At 37.2% G+C, this 10,022-nt stretch overlaps 1 protein-coding gene and 1 long non-coding RNA gene across 3 annotated transcripts in view; both read left to right on the top strand.

The window, feature by feature from the left end:
• LOC109202405 (E3 ubiquitin-protein ligase TRIM21) overlaps positions 1-2,639 on the top strand; it is a 6,383-nt gene extending 3,744 nt beyond the window's left edge. The window contains exons 2-4 of one of the 2 annotated variants that reach the window (XM_025907830.1): positions 82-125; positions 161-285; positions 382-2,639. In XM_025907830.1, coding sequence (XP_025763615.1) covers positions 274-285; positions 382-2,034 — 1,665 coding nt within the window. In that variant the 5' untranslated portion in view covers positions 82-125; positions 161-273 and the 3' untranslated portion in view covers positions 2,035-2,639. Of the gene's footprint in view, positions 1-81; positions 286-381 lie in introns of both variants that reach the window. The other variant, XM_019359688.2, reaches the window with a different exon arrangement.
• A 1,402-nt stretch (positions 2,640-4,041) lies between these two features.
• On the top strand, positions 4,042-5,844 carry LOC112847082 (uncharacterized). The gene is made up of 3 exons (XR_003220406.1): positions 4,042-4,074; positions 4,481-5,089; positions 5,706-5,844. It is a non-coding gene; the product is annotated as an uncharacterized LOC112847082 (long non-coding RNA).
• The last annotated feature ends 4,178 nt before the right edge of the window (positions 5,845-10,022 follow it).

Here is a 10,022-nt window from a genome sequence, read left to right as displayed (position 1 = left end):
AGATTTTTGATTTGCCTACTCCTGAAGTTTTTTCTACTACTTTGATTTAATTTGGGTTTTTTTGTTTGTTTGTTTTTTCAGCTTAATGATGGATCCCTCACTTGCACTGACATCTCTTTGGGCCTCATATTTTAAAGTGAAAAATGAAAAGCTATAAAAAAAATCAACAGTATGAAGCAACTTCATTTATGATGAAATCACGATGGAACCGACCTCATCTGGCTATGAAACAGCTTGTTACCTAATTGTCCCATTACCTGTGAGCTTCTGCAAATGAGTGACAAGGTAATTCCCAAATATTCTTCTTAAACACCTTGAATCAAAGACAGACATCTGTAAAAAACACATTTTGTCCCTGAAATGTTTACTTTTGTTTTGTAGAGTGCAGACATGTTTGCTGCCAGTAATCTGCGACCTGAAGATCAGTTTTTGTGCTCCATCTGCCTGGATGTGTTCACTGATCCAGTCACCACACCATGTGGACATAACTTCTGCAAAAACTGCATCACCCGGAACTGGGACATTAATGTGAGGTGCAAGTGTCCCCTGTGTAACAAACTGTTCAAGAGACGACCTGAACTGGAGATAAACCATTTGTTCTCTGAGGTGGTTGCTCAGTTCAGAGATGAAACTCAACAGAATGCAAACAGCAACTCAGAGCAACAAGCTGCCAAACCAGGAGAAGTTCCCTGTGACTACTGCACTGGAACCAGACTGAGGGCCCTGAAGTCCTGCCTGGTGTGTCTGACCTCCTACTGTGAGACTCACCTAGAACCTCATCTGACAATCAAAGGTCTGAAAAGACATCAGCTGATTGAGCCTGTGGAGAACCTGGAAGGCAGGATGTGTACGAAGCACGATAAACATCTGGAGCTGTTCTGTAAGACTGATCAGACATGTGTCTGCACGCTCTGCTCTGTTTTAGACCACAAGACTCATGAGTTTGTTCCTCTGAGAGAAGAATCTGAAGAAAAAAAGACAGAGCTGAGGAAGATGGATGATGAAATTCAGGAAATTATCAAGAAGAGACGACAGAAGATTCAGGAGATCAATGAGTCAGTGAAGATGAGTAAAGATGCTGCAGACAAACAGAAAACAGAAGGTGTTCAGATCTTCACTGTTCTAAAGGAGTTTATTGAGAAAGGCCTGAAGAAGGTCATAAAGGAGATAGAAGACAAACAGGAAACAACAGAGAAACAGGCTGAAGGTCTCATCAAAGAGCTGGAAGAGGAAATCTCAGAGCTGAAGAAGAGGAGCTCTGAGCTGAAGCAGGCCTCACGCTCTGAAGACCACCTCCACTTTATTCAAAGCTTCTCATCTCTGAAAGCTGTTCCACCTACCAAGGACTGGACAGAGGTCATCGTCCTTCCACCAACATATGAGGGGACTGTGATGAGAGCTGTGGCTCAGCTGGAGGAGACACTCAAAAAACACTTTAAGAAGCTGCTTGCTAAGGCTGAGCTGAGGAGGGTCCAGCAGTATGCTGTGGATGTGAGTCTTGATCCTGATACAGCACATCCTGAGCTCATCTTGTCTGATGATGGAAAACAAGTGAATTTTGGCAATGTGAATCAGAGTCTTTCAGACAACCCAAAGAGATTCACAGTTTTTGCAAATGTTTTAGGAAGGCAGGGTTTCTCTTCAGGTAGATTTTACTTTGAGGTTCAGGTTAAAGGAAAGACTGATTGGATTTTAGGAGTGGCCAGAGAGTCAGTGAACAGGAAGGGAGGAAACTCAGTAAAGCCTCAGGATGGTTTTTGGGCTCTATGGCTGAGGAACAACAACGAGTACACAGCATGTACTGGCCCAGCAGCCGTTCTCTCTCTGGCGTCTGCTCCTGATAAAGTGGGAGTGTTTGTGGATTATGAGGAGCGTCTGGTCTCCTTTTATGATGTGTATGCAGCAGCTTTTATCTACTCCTTTACTGGCTGCTCCTTCACTGAGAAACTCTACCCATGCTTCAATCCCTGCAATAATGATAATGGTAAAAACTCTGCACCTCTCCTGATCACTCCTATCAATCGCATTAACTAGACAAGAAAAGTTATTACATTTTATTTGAAAATGGTCTGTGAAAAGATTGTAATGCTGTTTTATTGTTCTCTTTTACAACATGTGTCTCAATGCTAAATTTTCATCATGTCACACTCCCCCACAATTACATTTTTCTCCCTTTAAGAGGGAAAACAGGACGTCTAGTATCATTTAAACCAAAGGAGCAAAAACATTTAGGAAATGTTCTTGAAGAGAAACAAAAAGCATATCTTTAAATGTGTACATATACATATTTGATTACATTCAATATAATCAAATGTTGGATTCTAAAAATTTAAAGCTGTGTTATTCATATTTATTAAAAAACTTTTTAATAAACTGGTTAATGACAGCTTCTGATAAATGTGTCAGTTCTTAGTTGCGGAACAGTTTTTAAGTTGTATGTATGTTTACTCCACAATTCATTTCAGACGTGAGACCAGCCAATAAGTGCCTTCATCCAAGAATCTGGCTTTGACAATCTGTAATTATGTCGTCAACAATGATGTGTTTGAATGCTGTCTCCACCATAAGACATGTTTTCTCAATCATCATGTATAACCTGTCCTTGCATTATGTGCCTGTCTGTATATATATATATATATATATATATATATATATATGTTTTGTACACAGGTCTCTCTTGAAAAAGAGGGCTTGATCTCAATTAAATTATCTATTTAAATAAAAGATTTAATAATGATAAACAGACTTTCTTTACATTAACAGGATAAAACTTAAAACCCCAGTCAGAGACAACAGTCAATGGTTGTTACTTTCTTTGCACTCAGATAAATAGCAGCATTGATGCATCAAAAATGTATTGTATATCATATAAAATATTATACTCTATATATCACATATATTATAAAAATCATTTTTATAACACGTAACTTTTCTCATGTCCCTTGAAATACTGTTTTTAAGAAAAATTATGACACAGGTGACCTGAACTTTTGTATAATATCTATTAGGAATAATATATTTCCCCTATTTTATTCAGGGGAATCTGTGATGGTCGGGATGGAGGTATTTGATGACCTGTCATGAAATGACCCATAAGAACAATTTCAACATTTTCTGCATCAAGAAATGAATGCTTGCAAATTCCACTGTTAATGTAGTGCAGTTTGCACTGCTGTAACTTTACAGCAGGTGTTCATTGGCGGTGTTAGTAAGAGGTTGAGCATATAAAAGCTAATACTATAAAAAGTATTATGGTAACACACTACATGAAACATAGTACAAAACAAAAGTGTTTTTCCTTTTCGACCTAATAATAAATAATATCATTAAATCTACTGAAAAGGAACTATTAGATAATGTTGAGTCATTTTTAGATATGTAGCAATGAAAATGTCAGCAACAGAGAGTTAAACACAAAGGGAGGAAAAGATAGGCACTGTGATGTTTACAAAGAGAAAATGCACCAATCAAATTTGGAGCTGGACTTTTACACCTTTCATTTCACACTGACATGTCAGAATAACTCAAGTAGCATTAACTTAAACTGTAAACAATCAAAGTTAAAAATTCTGTTCTTACTGTTCATGAAACTGTTCATATGGAGGAATGAAGGACTGGAAGCTTCCAGTTTAGTTTGTGACAAATGTCTTCACTTTTTTGGAGAAAGCACTAGGGCCCTCATTTCATCCATCCATCTCAACACCCTGTTTGGCTTTTGTTGACCACTTTGAGCCTGTCTCTCCTTATTAGAACAGTTCATTTCCAGTATAAACCCATCAGGATTCCCCTTTGATGTTATTCCTCCTCGACTCCTTAAGGTTTTTCCTACCCTTGGTCCTTTTATTCTTGCCATTATTAACAGTACACTGACCTTTCGTAAATTTATTTTTGGGCAATTCTTGCTGACAAAAACTGGCCTTGACCATTCTGTTTTGTTTCAGGGCCTGTCTCCAGGCTACCTTTCTTGTCTAAACTCCTACAAAAAATTGCCTTTACCCAACCGAAGTCCTTCCTGGGTGAATGTGCAATTCTGGAAGTGTTCCAGCCAGGACTGAAAACTCACCAAAGCAATCAGTATGTTTTATTAAAGCTTTTTTAATGTTATATATTTTAGCAATAGCTTCTGGTGACTGTGTGCTACTTGTGCTTTTGGACTGAACAGCTGCCTTTTAACACTGTGTTCCTTGAGATCCGCGTGTCCAGGGTGGAGCAGTGGGTGGGCATCACTGGCTCAGCTCTCCAGTAGTTTAGGACCCACCTTTCTGATAGCACTTTTACCTACACTTCTGCTGCCCTCCTCTGGCGGGATTACACAAGGCTCTATTCTTGGACCTGTCCTTTTCTATTTGTACCTGTTACTACTTGGAATAATTTTACAGAAAAATAATATTTGCTTCCATTATTATGCAGACGACTGTCAAATTTATTTTCCATTGATGCAAATTGCAGCATCCTCTCTCATCAGTGCTTTCATCACCAGGGAACTGCCTACTCAGCATACTGTCAAACTGATCATGGTGGAAGACGTTGAAGCTCCAGACTTTCTGTTGCATGTCCTCAGTGTGACCCTCCTTTCATCTGTGAAGACAACAGACACACCATTGGACAACCTGCTGGTTCTAGTGTTCACAAGTAAATGTCAATCAAGCTGCACGGCTCTGCACAGGACCCACTAAAGGACGTCAGTCCCTCATGCCACCCTCACAGAGTCTGTTTTTGACAGTTTAGTACTGCTGGGTTTATACACTCATCCTTGCCCATCTCTTCTTGTGTAACAGGCTTAGTATCTCCTCAATAGGCCTGAAAGATTATGAATTTAACTGAGTTTCTCTTATACTGCTGTGATCGAGTGTTACCTTCATTTTTCTAGCACTTTATAATCATCTGTGGACCTGAAAGAGGAACCAAAACCTTAACAAACACCTGCAGGAAGAGTTGGAGAAATAATAGGAAATTCAACGTCAAATTCTTGAAATGAAACTTAATGTTAGTGTGAGTAATAGCTGTACTACAGCCGAAAGATCTGGATTTGTGTCTCAAAATCAAACAGAGTTCATCTTTTCTTTCTAAGCAAGTGACTCAAATACTGGTGAGTACAGAACGAGCCACACGATCTCAAAACTTCACTTATACTGTAAGTGCTAAAATTGTAAGAGTACATTTTTTACAGTGGTTTGTTTTAATTATCTATATTAAATTAAACTTAACTCTCATGAATGTTTCTCCTTCTTTTTTTAAGTCTCAGAAATGTTATTGAATTCAAATTCAAAATCAGCTAATTTTTCTCTTAAAGTGATACTTTTTTCTGTCAGTTTACACGTGATGCATAGTGTTTTGTTTGCATTTGACAAGCAGACCTGATTTTTATGTTTTTGGAATTATATTGCATATTTTGGATTTTACAACATTTGCTGTTGAAAAGATGCTGAGAAAGTGTTTTCCTTAAACACTGAGCAACCACCTAGACCACATGGTGATATAAACCTTGAAAATGTAGCCAGAATTCCCTTTTTTAAGTTTCCTCCAGTGAATTATCAGAAAACACATCGAAAATACAGGGTACCGATACTTGTTTCTGTTCATCTGTGTCACCAACATTAAACTGGTGCAATTTATTAATATCCTGATATCCCATGATAGCACGAAGCAGGCCTCACGCTCTGAAGACCACCTCCACTTTATTCAAAGCTTCTCATCTCTGACAGCTGTTCCACCTGCCAAGGACTGGACAGAGGTCATCGTCCTTCCACCAACATATGAGGGGACTGTGATAAGGGTTGTGGCTCAGCTGGAGGAGACACTCAGGATGGAAATGAGGAAGCTGTTTGAGGCTGAGCTGAGGAGAGTCCAGCAGTATGCTGTGGATGTGAGTCTTGATCCTGATACAGCACATCATGAGCTCATCTTGTCTGATGATGGAAAACAAGTGAATCATAGAGATGAAAAGCAAAATCTTCCAGACGGCCCAGAGAGATTTTCTTACTGTGTTTGTGTTTTAGGAAAGCAGAGTTTCTCTTCAGGCAGATTTTACTATGAGGCTCAAGTTAAAGGAAAGACTGACTGGGAATTGGGAGTGGCCAGAGAGTCGATCAACAGGAAGACAATAATGACTCTTAGTCCCGAGGACGGATTCTGGACTGTAGTGCTGAGAAATGGAAATGAGTACAAAGCTCTCGATGATCATGATGTCTGTATCTGTCGTCCGTCTGCTCCTGATAAAGTGGGAGTGTTTGTAGATTATGAGGAGGGTGTGGTTTCCATTTATGATGTAGATGCAGCAGCTCTTATCTACTCCTTTACTGGCTGCTCCTTCACTGAGAAACTCTACCCATACTTCAATCCCTGCAATAACGACAATGGCAAAAACTCTGCACCTCTCCTCATCACTCCCATTAATCACACTGAGTAGAAAAATGATTTGACATGTAAGCGGTTTGTGTTAAGAACACATTCGTTGGTGACACTGATTGATTTGGTCTTCTTTTCTTCTCTGATTCTGATTGATTTCTTTGTGTTATTATGTCGTATTCATCGTAAATTGAGCTTAACGTTTGAGTGATGCTGATTTTGACTGAGTCAAAATAGTCTTTTCATTTCTTTTCTAATAACAAAACATTTTTATTCCTTATTAAAAGATAAATAGAAGAATACATTTTATCAATATACAAATGAAAAATTGGATTATGTGCTGCTTCCCTGTTGAGTAATTATCATCAACTAGGAACACTGGGATAAGTGCATCTTTGGATCCAGACATGCTCATCCTTTCTCCAACCTCTCCTCACAAAAGACAAGAACAAAATCAACATTAGCTCAGAGTAGGTTAACTAGCTCAGTATAGCTGAAGTAGGCTGATTACAGTTTTGTGATTTTTACTATTTTATTTTGGTTTTGCTTTGCTCTCGCTAAATTGCTTTAATAAAATTTCCTGCATTTGAAGTCTAAATTGTGGACATTCGCTCCTTAACTGACATATTTGAAATAAATGTAGAAAAATCAAATACAAAAAGGCACATTTAAAATGACAAAAGACTGTTGACAAATGTTTTTTTCCCTTGTTTTTTTCTTTTGGTCATGCCTGTGATGATGTTATTCACTCATAAAGGATAAATAAATTGTGTTTGCACCACAAATCCACAAAAAGCAAAAGATCTGCAAGTATGACAAAATATTCTCTCAACCATTTAGTGGTAAACAGGGAGGATTGCCAATGTTTATAAAAGAAAATCTCTATTCTATTCTTAGGAGGTATTGATTTTTAAAAATTGAACTATCCACATTATCAGCAACTCCCATCTTTCATCCATAATTTTTTATCACAGTGCCATTCAGCAGAGTTTACTAGTTAGAGACTCTAATTATCGTTAGTTCACCACTCAAACTCATTCAGTAGTTCAAGGATCTGGAGACATAATATTTGCAAACATAATAAAAAAAACATTAATTATGGACAAGGTGATAACGAAATTCCTCTTCCAGAGAAGACACTTACTTCTCCTCTTTCCTTCAGAACTTTTCCTCAGTGATTTTATCTCACAGCAAGTAAGTAAATGCAACAATCTGTTCAATCATCATGAACCCATTTTCCTGACATTAAACATCTAATCACAAATCAAACCAACCACAAGATGGCGACTCATAACATCACTTCTTTAACACCCAGGTTTTGATACTTTCTTTTAGACAGGGTGGATTATTTTATTGTTCAATGATGGATACCATTTCAATTGAAAAACAACAAAATGAATTAGAAATTAAAACTGATTGCTATTCTAACAAATGAGCAGCTCAAATACAAACACTTTTAATAAGGTGTAGCTCAAACTTTTTGGAGAAAGCTGCATTCCTCTGAGCAGAAACCAACACAACCCAGAAAGCTTTTAAAAAATAATTAATTGATTCTTTACAAATTTTGAATTTGGAGGTAGAATCAATATTTGTCAAAAATATCCAAAGTCCAAAAATTTTAAACACATTTATCTCTTCATACATTTACTGTTATTGTAACAGTAAATGTTCTTTTGCTTTAGACAGTAGAATATAAAACTAATAAATCTGAGAGTAGAGTAGGGCTTCATAAAATGAAAGTGGTACAGTAGATATTTACTGTCACTGTCATGAAAAACTAGGAAACAACCATTTGAACATGCTGTTAGAATACCTTTCTATTTTACACTGTTCATTGGCTCAAAAGCTAAATTGTGACAAATTACAGTTTTTAGGCAAGTTACTTGAACAGCTTTGTGCCGCTCCCTGTAAAATCAGTCAAATCTGAGGTTGCCACTGGACCTTTTCAAAATCAGAGGATTTGTTTGTTGTTTGTACGACAGTTTTAACCTTCATACTGTAAGAAACAAAAACTATCCAGCATTTTTCATTTTTTTAATTCCCCCACACTTTTTAAGGCAGAAAAAGAACACATTTAATGATTTTTTTTAAGTAAATTAATAAACCAAAACTACAAGTCTCAGGTTTTGAATCTAAAATCATGCATTTATTCTTCCTGGCAAACATCATGAGCAGATATCGTAGTTTCAATAGCAGATTTCACTGCTTTAATGACTGTGATGCATAACAGGAGCAAGTATTAGTTCCCTGGATGGTCATCTTCTTTCTCAGTACTCAAAGGAGAAAAGTTGAACAAATGCTTTTTGGGTGAACTTTAAAGGGTTGTATCACAATGGGCAGGGTGAAAATTTGCCAAGGGTGGGTGGCAAATTTGGCTAAAGCCACTTTGCTATCCCACTCCCACCAAAAAAGTAAAGCCACAATTGTAAAAGTGGAAAAATATCTGACATATTGTGGAGTCAAATAAATAAACAAACAGGAGAGACATTTTCTCTGGGTGCAAAAGTAGGTCAATGAACTCACCACTCACTGGGACAGCTGAGTGCAACACATTTTTATTTGCTTTGCAGTTTTTAATCATGCTTTAAATTAGCTACATAAGCTGATTAATGACCTGTTTCTAGTTTTAAAGAAATATGAGGGGTACTTCCCAAAATCTGAGCTGCATTCCTCAGTCAAACTGGTTACCATGATTGCTCCACAAAACTGCAGTTTACTGAATAATTAAACTGAACTTGCACTACAATAACTTTTGTGAACTTTTGTCCACTTATTACTTTGAAGGATCAGTCATTTCTAGCATAACCCACCGTGAACTGAAACTGCTGTATTAACATTTCCACATTTATCCTAAATGTAGAAATAAAGAAAAGCTGAGACATCATGAATTATCTCAGTTGTAGCTGAGAAGTCAGTTAAACCTCAAAAGGTTGTTTCTTGCCTATTCAGGTTAAAGTACTAGTATGAACTGTGTCATGCCACAATCTAAAGAAACTCAAGAACAGATGAGAAAAAAAGTCATTCAGTCTGGAAAAGGGCTACAACGCAATTTCAAAAGCTTTGGGACACCCTCAAACTGTGGTGAGAGACATTTCCCACAAATAGAGAACCCTATCCAGGAGGTCACAGAAGAATCCAGTACAATAGCCGCTGTGGCTGAAAACCACAGGTTTTGAAAATTCAGAAAAAAACTGGAGGTCAAGTTAGAGAGAAGTGAGCTTTTCTCAAAAGTCCACTTCTCTCTTTATTAACATTCCTGAACTCAGTTGTGTGTTTTCCAGCTAAACATGGAAATACAGAACAGATGAGATGTTCAGATCTACTTCAGTTTTAACTCATGTATGGGAAATTAATATTTTCACTCACATTATTCTCAGTTTACATGTAATTCTGAGGTTTTCCTGAAGTTTTCTTTTTTTAATAGTATTAACTGGGACTTCTTATTTATCAAAGGCCTCTCCCGGGATGTTTAATACTCTATTTTGACCACTGCATTAAATGAGATATCATGTCTGCTTTATTTCACAATTATGATAAAAAGATCATTTTATCAAAGTGTTAGCTTCAAATGTAGAGGCAAAAATTGCTGTAAAAGATAAAACATACAGAAGTACATCACATAGATAAGTAGAATATCAGAACAGCTGCTCTCGTTATCAGTATCGTGACGTGGT

Source organism: Oreochromis niloticus, linkage group LG6 (genome assembly GCF_001858045.2).
Source record: "Oreochromis niloticus isolate F11D_XX linkage group LG6, O_niloticus_UMD_NMBU, whole genome shotgun sequence".
Classification (NCBI taxonomy): Eukaryota; Metazoa; Chordata; class Actinopteri; order Cichliformes; family Cichlidae; genus Oreochromis; species Oreochromis niloticus.
Note: the sequence above shows the minus strand (reverse complement) of the source record. Positions and strands in the feature narration are given on the sequence as shown.